Source organism: Cokeromyces recurvatus (assembly GCF_025118155.1).
Source record: "Cokeromyces recurvatus strain NRRL 2243 chromosome Unknown BX663scaffold_8, whole genome shotgun sequence".
In the NCBI taxonomy this organism is placed as follows: domain Eukaryota; kingdom Fungi; phylum Mucoromycota; class Mucoromycetes; order Mucorales; family Mucoraceae; genus Cokeromyces; species Cokeromyces recurvatus.
This window is the reverse complement of record NW_026251394.1, coordinates 825,218-846,002: the sequence shown is the minus strand read 5'-3', so window position 1 is coordinate 846,002 and position 20,785 is coordinate 825,218. Positions and strand designations below refer to the sequence as shown.

Genomic DNA, 20,785 nt, shown 5'->3' with positions numbered 1-20,785 from the left:
AAAAATGAAAAAATGAAAAAGAAAAAGTGGGAATTGATCTTTGTCATTATATTTGCAGGCATTTTTTTATTATTTTAAATATCCGCTACTACATATCAACAATATAATATTAGGAATGATCAAGTGACATTGCAATTCTACTATTACTACTACTACTACTACCACTACTAGTAGTAGTAGTATTGTTATTATTATTCTATAGTAGTCTCCTGTCGTTCACTTGATCATTCTTATTTAACCATAATAACAGGAATAAAGGGAATCAATCTATACTATTTATTGAAAACAGCTGAACCTGATTTAGTAAATAACATATCTAATGTAGCCATCGTTTCGATAAGATCTTTTTGAAGTTGAATCTCTTGTTTTACTTTATGTGTTAAACGAGATATAAGATCATCAATAAGTGGTGACTGTCCAAATACGCGACTATAGCAATCTATTCAGCAAAAGTAAATAAACTGTCTTTCTCTTTCTTTCTTTCTTTATTACTTACCAATAACAGCTTCTGAGACATCAACTAACAAATTTGTAAATCTAGGCTGATGAATATTTCGAATTAAGAAACGTAAAAGAGGTTCTAATGATACGTCATCACGACCCGTAATAGCTTGTTTAAGACCATCACGATGAATAAGTTCTTGAAGGACAGCACTGACGATGACAGGACTATGAATATTAGTTCGTAACACTTCATCCAAGGCATTGGCATATTGAAAGACTTTCATATATTGGTCGTATTTACTTAATCTCTGTCTCTTTGTATGTTCTACAACATAATCATCATTCACGGCCGTATTGGATTGTCCACGCATAAAATATTTATAAGTTCCTCCTCGAATATAATCTTGTGTCTTTTTCTTAAGTGTCTTTTCAGAGGCCTTTAATTGTCGTTGACGAATAGATAATAAACCATTTGCCATACCAGCTGCAAGATGAGTATCATCAGGAGAGAGTCCCACACTCAAAATAGGTGCAGGGTATTTTACGCTATGCACAACCTTATAATCCTGAACATCATAGATTTTGACATGTTGATCTAATGAACCTGTCACCAATCGAGATGCTGTTCCATCAAAACACATACTAGTCACTGTCTTTTGATGGTTGCCTAATGTATGAATACAACGTCCACCACTCAATAAATCCCATACTTTAACAACAGGTCCACCTGAAGAAATGATGGCTCCCCCATTAGGATAGATCAAAAGAGATTCAATAGGTGCACCATGGCTCATGGTCATCACACTACCACTTTGTCTCATATCCCATAATTTCACAGTTTGATCATATGAACCACTGACAACTAAGTTAGGATTATCTTGACTAACAACACCTGCTCTAACATAATCTTCATGTTCTTCAAAAATATTTACACTTTCGCCTGTTGGAATATCCCAAATACGTACCGTTTTATCGTCTGATGCTGATAAAATATTAGATTTGTTAGTTGAAAATTGAGTAACTTGAGTAGGTCTATTTTTTTTTTAAAAAAAAAAGAGAGAGAGAGAAAGAGAGAGTTATATTCATATACATTAAATAGACATTAGATTGGATGAAACTTACAATAAATGACCTTTAAAAGTTCTTAGAATGGCACGAGAGCCAACATCAAACATTTGAATAAGACCAGTAGCATCACCAGCGACAATAAGTTTACCATCTTGACGAAAACTACCTGAATAAGCAATATCTTTAAATCGAGAAATGGTCTTTTTAGGTTGATGTGTCTTTGATGAATAGACTTGTACACGTGTTGATGAAGTAACAGCAAAGTCATAAGGTGAAACAGGTGAAAAGAAAATTGAAGTTACACTCGCATATTCTTTAATGACAATAGGAGACTACATGAAGAGGAATATATATATATATAAAATAAAACATTAATTTTTCTTTTTTGGGATCGATGAGAAGCTTATTTAAATGCATACTTTGAATCGCTTCCAATATTTTGCTTCTGCAGTATTTTTTGTAGTTGCAAGTTTAGGATATTTTCTAATAATAGTTTTTTGATAGTCCATAATAGAGCTTATATGTATAAATTGAATAACTGAAGCTTAATAGAAAAGGCTCACAAAATAAAATAAAAAAAAAAAAAAAAAAAAAAAAAATACGAATAGATGGTTTGAATTAGGAAAAAAGTCAGAAATACAAGGAACGATTAAAAGTCACATTTTACGCCACAACATGAATGATGATTGTTAAACGTTGTTAATAAGCTCAAGGACTATCATCATCAGATTGTACTTTATTTCTGTAATAAATTATTATAAAATATAACTATCACTTCCTCCTTCTTCTTCTTTTTTCAAACAGCCATCCATTCTTATTACAAGATCCCTTTTCCTACTCGTATTATTGAGTATAAGAGCGTTTAATTTTGCTTGGATCTCAGGATCTTTGCTATAGTTTTTACTTGTTCTTCTGGTTGGTATTGTTATATTTTTATTAGGAAGAAGGACAGGCTGTTGGAGTTGGGAGTTATCATTTTTTTGATGATGAGAGACAGTAGACGATGCGTTTGGTAAAGAAGCCATTGTTTTAGTAGATAAAAGGGAGGATGTGATGATGCTATTATCAACAAATGATGATGCTTGATTTGTACAATATGCTTTCCGTTCAAGATAATTCATTTTATCTACATTTATTATAGGATTATATAAATAACTTTGATGACGTTTTGGTATATGAATAATTTCTTTATTTTCTATGTTATCTCTTTGTTGTATTGTTATAGAAGATTGAAGACTATTGTCTGTTACTTCTATCTTTTCACTAAAGGAAGAATTGTTATCTTTGTTAAATGAAGAATAAATACATTCTGTTTTATGTTTCATGTTCTCTAGTTGAGAAGGAAATTTAGTTGAATTATTATTTGGTTTTTCATATTCTACTAAAATAATCGATTTTTGCATGTAAAAGTTGAAATATTTATTATACGAAAGAAAATAGATATTGAAGCATAATTAGTGCATGTATTTAAATAATAATATAAATAGAAATGTGTAACAACTTTGTTCACTTCAATGCGTTATACAAAATAATAGTCCACCATTGTTTATCTGTATTAAAGAATACTCATATTTATCTAAATAGAGATATAAAAAAGAAGGAGAAGCATTATTATTAAGCTTTCTTACAATAGAGCTTTACATTAAGTCTTTTTTTTTTTTTTTTTTTTTTTTTTTTTTTTTTTTTATTTATGATAATAAAGTTATTAATATTGATATAGTTATAATAGTAATAACATCAAAAATTTATTATGGCTTTGTTATTGTTGGTCAAAAAAGAAGTTTTTTTTTCTCCTTTTTCGTTAAAACTTCTCCTCTAGGAGGACAGCTTCTTAAGTACCAGAAAAAAGGACATTTATAATTGATTATGTTCAATAACTTGTTTACATGTATGATTTTAAAAAGACAATACATAAACGAATATTATATTTAATAAAAGAGAAAAAAAAAATTCAAACTACTATTTTATAGCAGAAAGAAGTAAGTTTTATATTAAAATCTGCTTTATCTTTAATAATTCCTCAGGGACCTGTTCATTTAGCAGTAAACAAAAAAAAAGTTTTATTTTTTTATTTTATTTTTATTTTTATTTTTTTATTTTATTTTTATTTTTATTTTTTTAGTTTGAAAATTTAAAATTCACAAGTGTATTTTGTTTCATCTTGATGCAAAAAAAAAAAAAAAAAAAGGGACCAACTTATCGGCTCGTTACTTGTTTTATTACGTAACTTTTTTTTTTTCATTACTATTTTTACCTGGTTGATCTTATCTTTTTTTCTCCTTTTTCTATCATCATTACTACTATTACAAAAAAAAAAAAGGCATACACGTACATTTTACATATATTTTGAATGAATAACAGTATACAGTAGTAATTATTATTATTATTATACTCCGCATTTCCATGGTAAAAAAAAAATAAGGGTCTACTATTGCTGCTGCTGCTGCTGCTTCTAACAACACTATAATAAATTACGTAGTAACGTAATAATAAACTGTATACATAAACAATAATCTAAATGTAGTCAGCAAAAAGGTGATTTTATATTAATAATAATACTATATGTGTTCCATTGTTTTTTTTTCCATACCGTTTTCAAAATAAAATCCACGTGAGGCAATGTAGCAGCAACGGCAGCATGTGAATATAATATAAAAATGTATATTTTTTTTTTTACTCCCATTAAAATTATTATATTGTTTACATTTATTTAATAATCCTAACCTGCATATAATAAACAACAACAAAAAAAAGGCCCCTTTTTGAGTGATGATGATGATGACCTAATTCATACCACTTTTTTCTTCTTCTTTAAATGACAGTTGACTTTTAAAAAAAAGAACTATTATTAGTTGCTTCAACAATTTTTTCTATAGAAAAACACACTTGTTTCTATTTTTATTTTTATTTTTATTTTTTTTTTTTATAAACTTTATTAGATGCGCCTGTGTAACATTCCCCTCCACCATAATATTAACATTTATTATCATCATGACTGTCCCTCTTTACTATTCTCATTATTTTAAAAATAGAATTATCGATTAACGAAAAAATGCACATTTATGAAAACTTACATACTACTTTAACTTTTTGTTTCATAAAGTTTCCAAGAAATATGCATTTAGGGATAAGCAGTAAGTGCAAACTTACTTTGTTTTTTTTTCTTTTTTTTTTAACCCTTGTTTATCATTTGCCTTCTTCTCCTTTCTTTTTTCACTTGTTGAAAACCAGTAATAAGAAAATAAAAGTTATTTTTCTAATATAAAGGGATTATTCTTATTATTATAAAATTTATTATCACTGCACAGTAATAATAAATGAATAAATAAGAAATAATAAAAAAAAAAAAAAAAACGGATATTCGGAATATAAAAAAGTAACGTCATTATATAACTGTTTTTATGTATTCGGTACATAGTAATTACCGATACAAGGAAGAAACAAAGAAATCTAATGATTAATAAAATCTGTCTCCCCCTCTCTCTCTCACACACGAGCACAAACAAGCATACATCATCTTTCTCTCCACAATTATAATACGAGCCTCGGCAAGGTTATTTATATAATTATATTTCATTAAATAATATTATTTATTTTTATTTTTTTATTTATTTTTATTTTTATTTTATTTTTATTTTATTTTTTTATTTATTTTTATTTATTTTTATTATTTTTATTTTTATTTTTTTATTTATTTTATTTTTTTTATATATAACCTGAAAATAAAATAAAAATATATACCATGATTTTTTTTTATTTTTATTTTAACTATGTAATAAGCAAAAAAAAATGGTCCGGAATGAGCTGCTGGTATTTATTATGGATTACAAAAAAGGGGATCTACTTAACACAAAACAAATATAAATCTCGGATTTTTATTTTTAATTTTAATAACGCCGTTCAATAATGAAACAAAGCAGTATTTTTTTTTTTTTTTTTTTTTTTTACTGATGTCAGATAATAATTGTATTTAAGAAATTCTTAGAGGAGATTAGAACTGATATGAATGTAATATTCAATTATATGATAAATAAATCTTTATTTATAATAAATAATGCATACACAAAATAAAAATAAGGGATGAATATAGGTATAGAAATGTACAATATGTTTATAGAATCAATCAAAAAAAAAGAAATAAAAACTATATAAAGCACATAGGTATATAAAGGTATAATAAAGTATAAAAATACACACACAGGGAAAGAAGGAGACACACTGGGCTGATTACACATCTTAATAAGGAATATATCCCTTTTAAATCATGTAGCCTTCTACAATATCTGTACGAAGAATGTCACGATTGCCATCTCTATATCGAATCATCCATCTGCCGTCTGGTAGTTTCACGTAAAAATTAGAGTAAGGGAACTCGTTCTCTTTACAATAGGTTGGACTGAAAGGAGGAATAATCATTTGTGGCACACTATTATCTACATGATTTACAAGTTGCTTTCTAGAACGCTTTTGTGATGAGCTATGATTGGTATCGATCGTTTGTACTGACATATCTGATAATGTAGTATTACTATAATGGCCTGTTGTTTGGCGTGAAAATGCTGAACTATATTTACTACTATAGCTACTTCTTCTACTACTTCTACTACTATGATGGCTATGATGATAAGATCGAAATAGCTGACTTATCTTTGACCAAAACGAATGGCTTGACTTGGTTGAAGAACAATGTGAAGATGAAATTGAACACTGTCGAGAAGTAGTATTTAACATATTCTTTATAAATAAGGGCGGAAAAGAAAGAAAGAGAAAAGAATATTCAAGAAAAAAAAGAAAAGAAAAATAATGTAGTAAAATAGAGCTCTTTTTTTTTTTTTACTGCTTTAAAAAAAAATTATAAATATATTCTATGTAGAATCCTGGATTTTGTGTTGTATTTATATAATTTCTAGCATTTAATACACACCCTTTTTTTTTGGAACGGGTAAATGAAAGGTATCCAATTAAAAATGGAGATCATATGATACTTACATACAAAAGCTTAATATCCGGTGTTTAGAATATATTTAAACGCCGTCTCAAATACTTTTTTTTTTTTTTGTTCAATTTCATTCTTTTTTTTATTTTTCTTATTTTTTTTTTGTGTTGAATGATTAATAAAGAAATCGTTATATTAATAATATTCATTGCTGAAGACTTTTGTTTACAATTTTTGCTTAGTTTCAATTGTTTGTATACTTTGAATAATGTCTCCGGGTTGGAAATCAGTAAACCCATCAAAAGACATACCGCATTCTAAACCTTTCTTGGCCTCTGAGATATCTTTTTTACTTGTCTAAGTGCACTTAATTCTCCTTTTTTTTCATGGTAATAATGAAATAAAAGATTTTTTTTTAGATTGACGTCAATATTATTATCATTATTATTTTGTTACCTTCCCAAATTATCTCTTTATTACGTACGATTCGTACACGACTATTCTTATGAATTACACCATTCGTAATACGACAACCTGCTACTGAACGAGTTTCTCTTCCTTTAGTACTAATTTCAAATGTTTGTAGTAATGCTGCTTCACCAATAACTTGTGTAGACATAATGGGAGGAAGCATATTGCTCAATTCATCTTTAGTTTCTTCTAGAAGTTTATAAATAACAGAGTAAGATTTGATTGGCACATTAAGTTTAGATGCCTCGGCTTGAATTCTCTTGTCTGCTTTTACATTAAATCCTATCACTTGACCGTCACTGGCAGCAGCAAGTTGTAAATCACTTTCCGAAATATTGCCAACACCACTATGTATAACTTTAACTCTGATCTGCTTATTTTTAAGTTCTTCGAGACAATTTACGACAGCTTCTACTGTACCACTTACATCACCTATCAAAATAAAAGATATTTTAATATTATTATTTCATTTAAGATTGATTGATATATATGTATATTTTCTTTTCTTACCTTTGACTACAGCTCTAAATTCCAACATATCATTTTTCTCCTCAGATGTTGTATCGAATTCTTCTTTTAAAGAAGATTCAATTGCACTTAATCTCTTTCCTAATGATTCAGGTATTGTCTCGATAAGTCCCTGTTGATACATGAACATTTCTTTTTTATATGCTTTTTCAGCTATACGTTCTTGCTCTAATTGCTCTCTTTGTTTTCTACGTTTATCATTAATGACTTCTAAATCACGTAATTGCTGGTCTCTTTCATGTCGTGCAACACGATTTTCTACTACAGTTTTAGCTAAATTCTATTTTTAAAATTATATTAATTCCCTTTTTCTTTTTTCTTTTTTTTTTTTTTTTTTTTCTTTTGATATGAGTGGAATTTCAAAAAAAAATATACCTCATCTTTTGCAGTTAACATTTCATCACCTGCATGGGGAATATTTTTCCAACCAATGACTTTTACAGGCATACCAGGTGTAGCTGATTTGACAGATTTTCCTTGATGATCAACCATAGAACGTACTTTACACCATGTTTGTCCCGCCACGATCACCGAACCAACTTTTAAAGTGCCTTGTTTAACAAGTACAGTAGCCACATTACCTCGACCCTTTTCAATCTCTGATTCAATCACGATACCTTCTGCATCATTCACTCTCTCTGCCTTGAGTTCTAAAACTTCAGATAACGTAATGATCGTTTCCTCTAACTGATCCAAGTTTTTCCCTGTTAAACCTGAAACTTCAACACAGGGTACATCACCTCCTATTTCTTCCAGATGAACGTTGTATCGACTTAATTCTTGTTTCACATGTGTTGGATCTACACCGGGTTTATCACATTTATTAATAGCAACAACAATAGGTACTTGAGCTGCATGTGCATGTTCAATAGCTTCTATTGTTTGAGGCATAATACCATCATCAGCCGCTACTACTAAAACAACAATATCCGTTACTTGTGCACCTCTTTGACGCATGGCTGAAAAAGCGGCATGACCAGGTGTATCTAAAAATGTAATTGTCTTATTTGATGGTAACTTGACTAGTATGTATGTATATATAAATAAATAAATATAAATATAAATGCATATAAATATAAATAAAACCATTTACTATAAATAAATAAATAAATAATACCTGAGAAAGCACCAATATGCTGTGTAATGCCACCTGCTTCAGCTGCAGCTACTGATGTCTTACGGAGTGAATCTAAAAGTGTAGTTTTCCCATGATCGACATGTCCCATTATAGTAACAATAGGTGGTCTATCCATTAATAAGCTAGGATCTACAGGATTTGATCTATAATAACCATTATTTGTATTCCTATTTATTATCTATTTCTATTTTGATAGTTTACCGTGGATATAAATCAAGCGATTGTTTTGAATCTACAATAGGATTCATATTTAACTGCATTGCAATAAGACTTGACTCTTCAGCATTAAGCACTAGATAATTATATATGAATAAGAGAACAAATAAAATAATGATATATTTACTTCTATCATGCAATGCATTCCCCATTTCTAATTCTTCCATTGTTCTTATCACTTGTTCTACATTACAAACAGACTATTAATAAAACAAAAAAGAGTTCCAAAATCAAGCCTTTTTTTTTTTTAAGAAAAAAAACCTCAAAAAAAAAAAAAGAATGGACATACCAATCCTAACCCCTAGCACTCTTGAAAGGTTAGCCACATTAACAAATTCAGGAATATAGACATCTTTTATTTGTTCCTGTTTTTTCTTCATATTCTTTGCTCTTCTAGCTTGCATCAATTGACGCTCCCTTTCTTCTTCTTTTAATAAAGCCATTAACTCTTCTTGCTCCTTTTTACGTTCTCTTTTCTGTGCCTTTGACATTGTAGTCGTAGTATTCTTTAAAGTGTCAGATGGACTCGGTCGACTCCAGTCTCTTTGAGGTGCCATATTTTTTTTTATACTCCAATTGGTTTTTGCCAGGCTCTTGACAGTCGTATGATCTGTCTCTTTTAATGTTGGTTTGCCTAATCCATTTAATAATCTACTCGCTGTTTGAAAATACATGGGTCTGCCCATCCAGGATCGACAAAGGTCAATCTTAAGATTACATTGTTTCAATAATAATAGCCTATTCATAGTTTAACAGTTGAATAATAATAATATAATCTAGCCAAAAAGTAAATAAACAATGACAGAAAAAAAAAAAGACCAAATAAATATAAATTATATAATAATGGTTATATTAAACAAGGTACACTATTTTTTTTTTTTTTTTTTTACTAGATTCATTCATGCTGAGTTCAAAAGATGGAGTTTTTATATTTGTTTAAATGCTAAATGCTTTCTCTTTTTTTTTTTGGTGTTTTTCGTGACTCGACCTCAACTTTAAATATACTAAGCCTCTTGATTGGGTAATCAATCACTTTACGCCTTTTTTTTTTTTATTATTATTATTGTATAAAGTAGAATATGATTTACGATTTCAATATACCTTATCCTAATAACAATGATACTGTTGAACGTGAGAGAATTGAAAAAATACTGAATCGACTCCATTCAAGTACATTTAAATTAATATACAAAAGTCAAAATAATTAAACTAAAATGACAACTTAAAAAAAAAAAAAAATAGTCGACACTAAAGGCATTATAGCTCTTAATTTAACATTGGAAGGAAATCTAGCCAATGTTGAGGTAGAGTTGTAATAAAACACAATCTCTTTTTACTTTCATTGATTAATTCCCCTTCCTTATATATATACATGTATTGTATGTATATTTATATTTATATATATTTTTTTTTATTAGCCAATAAGTCCAATAGCACCTGAAAAATATCCAAACATTCAACAATTAACAAGAGCTACATTATTAATAGAAGACACCAAACATAACTATCAGCTTGTAAATATATACATACATATACATATACATATATATATGATTATTGTTATTGTTATTAAAAAAAAACCCCCCCCAAATCTCTACTTCCTCTTCTTTTCTTGGTAGTCATCTAGTTCAGCCTATCCTAAAATTGGAATTTTAGCAGTTCGTCCTACAAATTTAGATATCTGTAAACACGCTTGTCAAACGTTAGAAGTGGATTTAATATCAATTGATTTAGCTAAATCAAGAGCTTTACCCAACTTTGCCATGGCACAAGTAGCAGTAAATCGTGGTATTTTTTTTGAAATTTGTTATTCACAATCATTTAGAGGTAAAAAAAAAAAAATAAATAGAATAAACATGATACACTCGTATTTTAACTGTCATTTAGATCCTAGTAGAAAATCCATGTTTTTTAATAACGTAAAGAGATTAATAGAAGTTACTCGAGGACATAATTTGATTTTTTCAAGTGAAGCGATAAGAGCTTTAGATATAAGAAGAACAAGTGATTTAAGGATACTGTAAAGATTACATGTTTAGTAAAAAAAAAAAAAAAAAAAAGTAAACGAAATAATAATTCAAAAAAATTGAATAGAGCAAGTATGTATGGTATGACACAAGATCAAATTGAAGCAACTATTTCAGTCAATTATCCTAAATTACTAAAGAAAGCAGGTAATAGAGATACAATGAAGACTTTGTAGATAAATTTCACTAATTTCACTAATTTAGAAACAAGAAGATTAACCTATAATGCCACCATCAGTTTTGATAAAAAACAACTCTTTCGTGAATCAGAAAATGCCGTTTTGAAACGTAAAAATAATGAACAGCAACAGTCATCCAAGAAATCAACCAAGAAGGCCAAAAGGCCCCAATAATTTTATTTTAACCAATTTTCATATATATTCTTTGCATATTGATGTAAATTTTCATATTTACGAACTAATTTACTTAATGTCGAAGCTTGTTTCCTTTCTTCTTCTGTGTATTGATCATCTACACTATGTGGCATACTTAATATACAATGAAGATAAGAAAATATGACAGCGTCCATAAAAGTAGGTTCACTAGTAAATAAACAAATAAGTGAATAAGTAAATAAATAAACAAACAAATAATTTTTTTTTTGTTTGTTTATCCAGTCATACTTTGAATTAAAAAAGTAAGTGTCATTGCCTAATTTGATTGAAAGCGCTTCTAATGTTTGTGCAGCGCCTTCATAAATCTTTAAGAATAAAGATGGGGCGGGGTTAAACCTTTTAATTCTTGTATTTATATCTATCTTATCTATTTTATACCTCTTCTCTTACGAGGATGTCTCGATCTGCTAATAATCCTTGAATCACTTTGTTGTGTTTTTTATAAGAAATAATCCTATCTATAGGCTTAGGCACATGACCATAATAAGCTTTATAAGTAATTTCATTTGCGTTTAACGGCTCTAACCACATTGAAAATAACTTTTGACAAAATTAAATTTTATTCTATTTTTTTTTTTCCATCCCTTACCAATGCAGCTCTTAGTTTAGTTTCCACAAGCGCCATAAAGGCTTTTGCTTGTTCTCCATGTGTTTCTACTTGTTTCTCCATACCCTAAATAAGTATTAATTACTCTATTCTCTTTCTTTTTTTTAAAAAAAACCCCATCTATTTCGTACCCTTGTTTCTTTAACCCATTGAATAATTTCTTTATTATCATAGATTGCACCTGATACTGTCGCTAAAAATGGAAGTTGGCCTATTCAAGATAAAAAATAAATAAATCAAGTCAATCATACTATTAGCATAAATATATCTATATACCAGAGGGGGATGCAACTGGTTCATTAATGTAATTAACATTGTATTCAATTCCACAAAACTTGAGATACATCTAACATGAAGAAAGTTGAACAATTCAAAAATTATATACAAATGTACGTTTCAATTTTTTACTTTACTTGAACAATTAAGCAATCGACGTCAAAACTTGCTTGACTTTTCCTGTAGCCAGGACCATAAATATATAAAGTATCCTTTGTAGGTCTAAAAGGTTCATGAACAGCAGGAAATGTTACAAGTGGAAAGTTTTTCAATTTTAGAAAATCCAAGAATGAAGGCAATTGTAGTGTTGGTAATTCGCCGTATTTTGAACTTGGTGTTTCTGTCATTTCTAGATTAAGCAATGCTAATAATTTGTTACAAGTATGAAAATAATGATAATAATGATAATAATAATAATAATAATGAAAAAGTATTTTCTGTCACCCCCCATAATGCTCAGCTACTGTTGCCTGGTCTTTTTTTTTTTTTTTTTTTTTTTTTTTTTTTTTTTTTATCCCAAAGTGACTGTACATAATAATAATAAAAAGTAAAAGAGTGCATGATAATACATGTCTTTTTTAGTGAACATAGAGTATGTTTACAGTCTAATATTTCCTCTCTCTCTCTCTCTCTCTATGCGTGCATATTATCAAAACATACATTATCCTTTCTTCTTCTTTACTCTATATGCGTATCCTTCTTTTTATATGCATGTATTTATTTTATTACTTTATATGAAAAATTATGCTTTTTTCTTTTTCTCCTTCTTTGATTGTTGTCTCAATGAAGATATACGAAGAAAGTGATTTGAATTTTCAGGTACTCGAATATAACATTTTGTTGTTAAAGAAGAAGATAAAATATAATTCTGTGTGTAATTTGAAAGAGTAAATAAATAAATAGGGAAAACCTCCATGTTGTTTTAATTGTTCTATATTTTTAATTCTTACATCTATTTTACCTCTTCTTCACAATTAGGTCTTTTTCTTTTGTTAGTTTCAGTTGAATGTAATTCAATATCTGTATTATAAGGTGCATTTACTACTACCAGCGATTCTTGTTCCTTTGTCATCACTTCAAATCCTGCTATGTCCTCAAGTGTTAAATAACAATAAGAAGCATTATTCTTGATTATTCTTTCAGTTTCTTCATCTACTTGTTGTTTAAATTGTCTCAATCGTCTATATCTTTCTTCCAAGGATGCATTCTCATTCTTTAAAAAGGCCAATCTTTGCTCAAGTTCTTTTGATTTCATATTATTCCCTCTTTTTATATACAAGATACATAAATTAATAATAATAAAAAAAGATATATATCTCTATATACATACACACACACATATATATATATGATATATATATATATATATATATAAACTTGATTTACACCCCCCACCCTTCCCTTTCCCCCTCCCCCCCTCCCACTTTTTTTACTTACTTACTTACATCCATCTCACATGATTTTTTGAGTATTTCTCAATTAATTGAATTCCTTCAAGTACATTTGTAATATCATAAATGCGTCTCTTTTGTACATTGAGTAAAGTCGCTGCTCGATTTAAATCTAAATCTCCTTGTAAACTAGAACGTAGTAATGCAATAAATTTCTTTGTTAATAGCCCAAGAGATGAATCATATCTACATGATTGAGAACTAGTTGATGTACTCTGATTCATTTGCTCCAAGGTAGATCCTAATAAAATGATTTAAATGGATATAGAATCCAATGCATACAATAATAGTACCTTTATTCATCTCATTATTTGTCATTTTTTATTTATTTAAAGGAAAGGAAAGATAAAAAAAAAATAAAAAATAAATAATTACATTAGAATAGAAAGAAGAAGAAAAGAGGAGAGAGAGAGAGAAAAAAGAAAGGTTTAGGGGGAGTATGAGTGAGTGAGTGAGTGTATGTGTGTGTGTGTGTGTATATATATATATACTAAGGAGGCCTTATTTTTTTATTTTAAAAAAAAAGGAGGGGAAAAAAAGGAGATCATCAGATTACAAATTTTGCATATAATATGAACTTATCAAGTACAAATTAACTTTAATTGCTATAGTAAACGTTCAGTTTTATTGATGATAACGCTATAGCAACAGATTATTTACTATTACTAAAATAGATTATACCCCCTCTTTTTTATTTTATTTTATTTTTTTCTCTCCTTAATTTAATTGAAGGTAGTAGCATCAATGCTTGTGTGATTGTATCAGTTGTAATACAATAAGCACATATAATTCATTTCATAATACTAACAAATAAAGGATAACTCTCCTTTTTATACATATGCACCGAATAAATAATGTGGTTGGAATAAGATCATTTATACTAAAGCCTTTAGACTAAATTAGAAGAATGCCGTCATCCTTTACTATAAATATAAAAAAAACTGGATATTATATAGATAATAATGTCAAGTGGTAATCATGATCATTTTTGAGAAAGATCTGTAGAATTGAGACCTATAGTTGATAGTACATGCTCCAATAATCACTCTTTGATTAAATTCTGTTCTATTAGCTTTTAAAATTGACGTCTATTGCCAAATTTCTCTTTGAGCAGATTATTACTTGGCAATCTTCTTTATAACTAGTTGTAGATTACTATTACTTTATATATATATATATATTTATCTGCTTTATTTCACTTGAATCATTTGCTTGTCTTCTTTAGCTTTAACTGCACTACCATTCTTCTTCTTCTTTTAGATGGAGGAGGAGGTGTAAATACCAGCTTCATCGTTTATATCACATGCTCATTTTAGACTACCTACCAAGATATGGTTTATCTACATAATTTGTTTTGATAGTCCTATCGTTATTTCATAATAACTCAATAATTATCAAATTCAGAGTTAATTGTCCTTTGGGTTAACTCTCGACAAGTATTATCTAGACAGATCATATCAAAGAATATAGATTTCAGCTTTTTTTTTTTTTCATGATTTATGGACTTGGAGATAATGTATTCTTCATTGACAATTCTCAGTTTTATTCGGTCATGATAAACGCTTTTATCATTCTTCTTGGATATCCTCGTATTCTTATATAAATAACTATCATTGTATACATATATATAATTTAATGATTATGTTATATTCTACAATCTTAGTGCAGGGACCATGATACTCATAAACAGTGTAAGTTTCTTTTAGTTCTCGAAATAACAGTCATAATTTTGTTATTTTGATTAACAGGATCAACCACAAAAATGTAGAGATTTTCCCCTTAAAGGACAAAAAAAATAGAAAAAGAGAGAGAAGTCTGCTTGGAGTTAGTTAAGATTATAAACAGTAGTTGAGGAGAAAGATGTGTGTGTGTGTGTATGCGTAAAATAATATCCACTCCAAATATCTTTGCTTACTTGTTTCAGAAAAATAATTTTAAGCACACATTAGCTCACTCAAACAGTGTATCATAAGAGGATACATATACAACGCGTAGCAAAACTATTTTTAACACTTATATAATACGATACAGTTTTATTCTCTTCTTCCTTGAACTGTCATTGTTACTAAAAATAAAATTAATTTTTTTTTTTATAACTATTGAAATGATACTATTATTATCATTATATAGAATATTATTACCATATATAGTATTGTATATTTATAAATAATTATGTAGTTGAATAGCACTATTCCTAATATTATTATTATATAATATAATCTATAATCATTACTGTATACTGGAACATACTCTAATAGTACCTATTATTAGAACTGAATAGAGAGAATAAAAAGTAAAAGATACATTATTTTGTTTGAATAGCTTATTCATCATAAATGACTGTTTATTTCTATTAACTTTGTTATCAAGACAGCTCCACTCTTAACAAACCGTCTTATCATTATTACCCGCATTACCCTCGACTCTTATAATAGTTTTGCCGTTTTCTCCGGTTTGATAGATTACGTTTTTAAAGCAGACGTGTGTCTGCCCATTTTATTATTTATTAAAGTGTCATATATATATATATATGTATATACATACAAAGAGCGTGTATATTGAAGAAAATGCCATAAAGTGCAAACAAGTAATTGAAAAATTTTGATGATGCAGAGGTCTGCTACAACACGAATTAAAAAAGCATTTCATCTTGGTAACAGTAAGGTGAATTCAAGCATGTTTTCTTATATCTTAATTGCATTTAATATCATAGTTTGACATCCAAAACTGTCATGATGAGACATCTGAGACAACATCTTTATAAGAAAAATATATATAAATAAATGTATATATTTATATATAGGTTAAATTCCTTCATAATACTTTTTTTTTAAAAGCTCAGAGTAATAAATAAAGATCAAGGAACATACTTTGATCCTATCCAAATATAATTCAAATGTAAAACATGTCTCACCACACTTCATCTGTACAAGGAGAACATGGTTTAGTTTTAATTAAATCTTAAAGAGGGAGGGGGGGCGCTTACTGTTAGATCACGTTGATACTTTTATTTGATATCATTGATTTATTTGGAATTTAACTCTAAATGGAGAAGTTTAAACACTCCATATTATCTTTCTTTAATTCAATATACTTATTATCCCTTTTTCCTTGCTTTTAAATGACCTTCCAACAACACACCAGCTGCGTGCATATTTTTAATATCCTTCCTTGATTTGTGTTGTTATCCAGTAATTTAGTTTAATCCTCAATGAACTTTATTGTTCTCCCCCCCCTCCCTCACTGCCGTCATAATCAGGGCAAGGTTTCCTTGATTAGTTCCCCTTTAACCCTATTCACTAATCGTGTTATAGTCACTCTTTATTTCCTTCTCATCTCCTCCTTCTTTTTTTTTTTTTATTACTCTTGTTCCTAAAGGGAGGAGTTTTTTTTTCTTAGTAAACCTTTCTTTCATTGATAATTTAGCCCGAGCAATTCTGATATATTCTACATCTTATGTCCATTTGAAGTTTTCTTTTATAAGCTTATATTTAAACATTTATATATGCTCTATATATTCTTTTGTTATATGTCGTATATAACATCATACTTGATTTACAATATCTAAAAAAAAAAAAAAATAGGATTTATTTTTTTTTCTTTATTATACATGTAAAAGAAACAAATAATAAATGCTCGTTTTCTAAAAAGGAAATATATTTTAAGCAGCATAATCTATTTTAACGATACATTCTCCTTTATTCTGCACAAACAGCCAAAGCATGATTTGTACCAAGATAAACATCCAAGACAGGTTGAGTCAAATTAACACGTTTAGGCTCAAATGAGTGTTGGCAATGTCCTAGCCCTAATCGACCACTCGGTCCATTTAATCCCCAAGTATAAAGTTCACCCGATTCTAAGTAATAATGATTACAATCAAATACTTTTATTTAGTATACATATATAAATATGTATATGCACATCTATTTACCTGTAATTGCAGCGGCATAATCTGTTGTAGCGAATACTTTTTTAATATCTTTTAAACATTCTATTTTGGTCAGTTCTAAAGTCTGAATCTTTTCTTTTCCTAAACCTAAAGCGCCATATCCACACGTATGTACTGTTCCATCATTTGTTAATAAAACCGAAAAAGGTCCACCTGCTGCAATATCTACAACATTCTTTACTTTAACCTCTAAAGGTTCCAAGATCTAAAATATATAGATCAAAGTTAGATACATGTATTTATTTTATTTTATTTTAAATATTTACTCTATCTATAATTTTCCCTTGAACACCTTGTCCATATTCCGAATTACCCCAAACCCATATTCTTCCATCATGATTTAATGCCAAAGTAAAGTCAGTTGAACTGGCTAATTTCTTAATTTGACCTGATGATAAAGGTAACTTGGAGGGTCTATCTTTATCCTCTTTACCTTGCCCTAATTGACCGTCTGCACTCCAACCCATACCCCATAAAGAATCATCATCATTCTCCTCCTCTGTAGCTAAAATAGTATGATCTAATCCACATACAATATGCTTTATATTCATACCAGATATTTGCTGTTGTACTACTTTTGGCTCACGTTCCAACATCATTTTACCGGGGTTTGTATTTTTGTTTTGTCCTAAGCCTAGCTGACCATACATATTATTACCAAATGAATAAAGATGTGTCGTGCCTAAGCTCAAATATAGATTTATATGCACATATATACACATATATATTTTCATTTTTACCATTTTCATTTTTTGTTACAATGTGCGAATGTTCACGTCCGCATGCAAGAAATTTTATTGGCTGATGGCTCATGACAAGTCCCCCAGATTGACTAGTTCCTAACTGACCGCTTTGATTTAATCCAAATGCATATACCTGATGATCCTTTGTACCAAGTAATGAATGTCCCCAACCAGTTGCAATGTTGATAATTTCTTGTTCCTTCTAATATCATACATGTCATCTTGCAAATTTATATTATGATTGATTATTTGTGAAAGAAAAAAAAAAAAAAAAAAAAAAAAAAAAAGACTTACGGGTAAAGCAAAGTCTTGCTCATTCTTTAGACAAACAGGCTCTTTAAAAACACGGTCCAGATGACCTCTGGCTAACGGTAAAGCAAGGCTTTGCCCCCAACCATATAAAACTGTCTTTCCTCTGGTAGAAAATTTATTGATTGTATGAAATTTTGACATAATTTTTTTTTTAGAAAAAAAAAAAACCTAATGACCCTTTTTTTGTTAAAAATTTACTTTTATAGAATATGTATATATTTATAATTGAAGCAGCATATCATCATTATAATTTTTGATTGGCTTATATTAAAATAATCTGTTGAAGGATAATAATATCATTTTCACTCACTCACTCACTCACTCTCTCTCTCTTTTTCTTTTTCTTTTTCTTTTTTATTTTTCTTAAAAAAAAAAAAAAAAAAAACTAAAGTATGTCTATTAACCGTACACTTGCTGAACGTATTGGACGATTTGCATTGTTTGAATGTACTGCTGACTTGTCTCATTTGAGTACACATGAACATGCTGCTTTAAAAAGACTTGTAAAGGCAGGAGATTATTTCAATCAACTTTACATGAGACAAGCTTGGAAAGGTAATGAACAACTTCGTAAAACTCTATATCAAACTGGAAATAAAGAACAATGCACTTTATTTGAAATGTATAAGGGTCCTTGGGTAACACATCTCTATACATACATACACAAACATGTCTTATTTATAACTTTGGTATTGTAGGCTCGTGAAGATGATAATGTTCCCTTTTTAGAGAATATCCCGAAGCGTCCAGAAGGTGGTAATTTTTATCCAGAGGACATGACAAAGGAGGAGTTTGAAAAATGGATAACTACCTTATCTCCCGAAAAACAAAGGGAGGCGAAAAGCTACTATACAATCATTATAAGAAATTCTAAAGGCGAGTTGGAGTCTGTTCCTTATTCAAAGGCTTATGCTGATCTCTTACAGCCTGCTGCTGTTCATATTCGTGAAGCAGTTGAGGAGTTAAAAAAGGAAACCACTTTTTCTCATGACAAAGAAGGTACACGTATTGAGGACTTTTTAGCTTCGCGTGCAGATGCCTTTGAATCAAACAACTATCTTGACTCTGAATTAGATTGGCTTCGTCTTGGTAAATTCAACAAGTTAGAAGTCACGATGGGTCCTTATGAACAGTATACAGATGGTATCTTTACCTTTAAGAGTGCATATGAATTTTATATTCATGTTCGTGATGAACAATCTTCTAAATTACTTGAAAAGTTTTCTGATCTTCAGTTTGTTGAAGATCGTTTGCCTATCCCTGAAAAATATCGTAATGATAAGTTAGTTGCTGCTCCTATTGTTGTTGTGAATCAACTCTATGCTGCTGGTGATGTCGCTGTAGGTCTATATTATAAATAGATGGATGGATCGATTACTCATTTCAATTTTTTTTTTTTTTTTTTTTTTTTTTTTGGAAAATAATAATAATAATGATAGGTTCCTATGACGGCTGCTTATAATCTTCCTAATGATGAAGAGGCTATTAAGAAAGGTGGTTCTAAATTGGTCTTAATTAAAAATGTACAAGAGGGTAAATTTGAAAAGGTATTGAAACCTATTGCAGAACAAGTATTAGAAAAGGAACAATTGATCTATCTGACCAAGGATGCATTTACAACTCATGTTTTACTCCATGAAGTATGTCATAGTAATGGACCTCATCATACATTAAGTGGAGATACAGTTCGTTCTAAACTTCAAGAATACCATTCAGCTCTTGAAGAAGCCAAGGCAGATATTGCTGCTTTATTTGCTGCTGATTTAATGGTAGATCATGGTACAATTGATAATGTAACTCAAAACGAATTTTGGGTTACCTTCTTGGCTTCAGCATTCCGTTCTATTCGCTTTGGTATTCAAGAAGCACATGGATTAGGACAAGCTATTCAATTAAATTATTTATTAAACAAAGGAGGATTTAAATATGATGAAAAGACGAAAATGTTTAGTGTTAACTTTGACAAGATTCGATCTGCAGTATCTGATTTAACACATGATATTTTAGTTCTTCAAGGAGATGGAGATAAAAAGGCAGTAGATACATTTGTAGAGAAATATGGTGTACTTGATAAAGATACAAAAGAAGCTTTAGCTCGTATTGATCATGCTGGTATTCCTGTTGATATTCGTCCTCTTTATCCTCTTGAGAATGAATTATAAAGTATCACCTAATTCTTGTAATAAAATATTCAATGCTTTTCTTGCTTCATCCTCTTCAT

The 20,785-nt window shown here is 29.1% G+C and overlaps 9 protein-coding genes across 9 annotated transcripts; 2 read left to right on the top strand and 7 right to left on the bottom strand.

The window, feature by feature from the left end:
* Positions 1-80: 80 nt before the first annotated feature.
* Positions 81-2,093, bottom strand: BX663DRAFT_505096 (WD40-repeat-containing domain protein). The gene is made up of 4 exons (XM_051527010.1): positions 1,932-2,093; positions 1,567-1,844; positions 497-1,476; positions 81-439 (listed from the first exon to the last, which is right to left on the bottom strand). Exons 1-4 carry the CDS (start codon positions 2,019-2,021, stop codon positions 273-275), a joined length of 1,515 nt encoding a protein of 504 aa, XP_051384439.1. The 5' UTR covers positions 2,022-2,093; the 3' UTR covers positions 81-272.
* Positions 2,094-2,161: 68 nt separating this feature from the next.
* BX663DRAFT_505095 (uncharacterized protein) lies at positions 2,162-3,061 on the bottom strand. Its single transcript, XM_051527009.1, has one exon. It carries the CDS (start codon positions 2,913-2,915, stop codon positions 2,268-2,270), a length of 648 nt encoding a protein of 215 aa, XP_051384438.1. The 5' UTR covers positions 2,916-3,061; the 3' UTR covers positions 2,162-2,267.
* Positions 3,062-5,449: 2,388 nt separating this feature from the next.
* BX663DRAFT_505092 (uncharacterized protein) lies at positions 5,450-6,347 on the bottom strand. Its single transcript, XM_051527008.1, has one exon. It carries the CDS (start codon positions 6,241-6,243, stop codon positions 5,770-5,772), a length of 474 nt encoding a protein of 157 aa, XP_051384437.1. The 5' UTR covers positions 6,244-6,347; the 3' UTR covers positions 5,450-5,769.
* Positions 6,348-6,673: 326 nt separating this feature from the next.
* BX663DRAFT_431829 (uncharacterized protein) lies at positions 6,674-9,181 on the bottom strand (the record flags this gene model as incomplete). Its single annotated transcript, XM_051522889.1, has 9 exons — positions 6,674-6,800; positions 6,874-7,351; positions 7,430-7,492; positions 7,607-7,727; positions 7,823-8,469; positions 8,565-8,728; positions 8,787-8,877; positions 8,929-8,985; positions 9,091-9,181. The coding sequence occupies 9 exons, from the start codon at positions 9,179-9,181 to the stop codon at positions 6,674-6,676; spliced, it is 1,839 nt and encodes a 612-aa protein (XP_051384436.1).
* Positions 9,182-9,880: 699 nt separating this feature from the next.
* On the top strand, positions 9,881-11,181 carry BX663DRAFT_432293 (RNase P subunit p30-domain-containing protein; the record flags this gene model as incomplete). The annotated part of the gene is made up of 7 exons (XM_051522919.1): positions 9,881-9,971; positions 10,044-10,105; positions 10,220-10,315; positions 10,421-10,628; positions 10,689-10,821; positions 10,896-10,975; positions 11,033-11,181. 7 exons carry the CDS (start codon positions 9,881-9,883, stop codon positions 11,179-11,181), a joined length of 819 nt encoding a protein of 272 aa, XP_051384435.1.
* A 2-nt stretch (positions 11,182-11,183) lies between these two features.
* On the bottom strand, positions 11,184-12,453 carry BX663DRAFT_431865 (uncharacterized protein; the record flags this gene model as incomplete). Its single annotated transcript, XM_051522893.1, has 7 exons — positions 11,184-11,370; positions 11,452-11,528; positions 11,602-11,763; positions 11,813-11,896; positions 11,962-12,041; positions 12,107-12,176; positions 12,244-12,453. The coding sequence occupies 7 exons, from the start codon at positions 12,451-12,453 to the stop codon at positions 11,184-11,186; spliced, it is 870 nt and encodes a 289-aa protein (XP_051384434.1).
* Positions 12,454-12,633: 180 nt separating this feature from the next.
* BX663DRAFT_505083 (E2F/DP family winged-helix DNA-binding domain-containing protein) lies at positions 12,634-13,982 on the bottom strand. The gene is made up of 4 exons (XM_051527007.1): positions 13,851-13,982; positions 13,552-13,798; positions 13,068-13,371; positions 12,634-12,974 (listed from the first exon to the last, which is right to left on the bottom strand). The coding sequence occupies exons 1-4, from the start codon at positions 13,873-13,875 to the stop codon at positions 12,849-12,851; spliced, it is 702 nt and encodes a 233-aa protein (XP_051384433.1). The 5' UTR covers positions 13,876-13,982; the 3' UTR covers positions 12,634-12,848.
* Positions 13,983-17,171: 3,189 nt separating this feature from the next.
* BX663DRAFT_505081 (regulator of chromosome condensation 1/beta-lactamase-inhibitor protein II) lies at positions 17,172-18,731 on the bottom strand. The gene is made up of 5 exons (XM_051527006.1): positions 18,547-18,731; positions 18,250-18,454; positions 17,776-18,191; positions 17,492-17,714; positions 17,172-17,416 (listed from the first exon to the last, which is right to left on the bottom strand). The coding sequence occupies exons 1-5, from the start codon at positions 18,703-18,705 to the stop codon at positions 17,256-17,258; spliced, it is 1,164 nt and encodes a 387-aa protein (XP_051384432.1). The 5' UTR covers positions 18,706-18,731; the 3' UTR covers positions 17,172-17,255.
* A 225-nt stretch (positions 18,732-18,956) lies between these two features.
* BX663DRAFT_432298 (uncharacterized protein) lies at positions 18,957-20,726 on the top strand (the record flags this gene model as incomplete). Its single annotated transcript, XM_051522920.1, has 3 exons — positions 18,957-19,202; positions 19,263-19,904; positions 20,004-20,726. The coding sequence occupies 3 exons, from the start codon at positions 18,957-18,959 to the stop codon at positions 20,724-20,726; spliced, it is 1,611 nt and encodes a 536-aa protein (XP_051384431.1).
* Between the last annotated feature and the right edge of the window lie 59 nt (positions 20,727-20,785).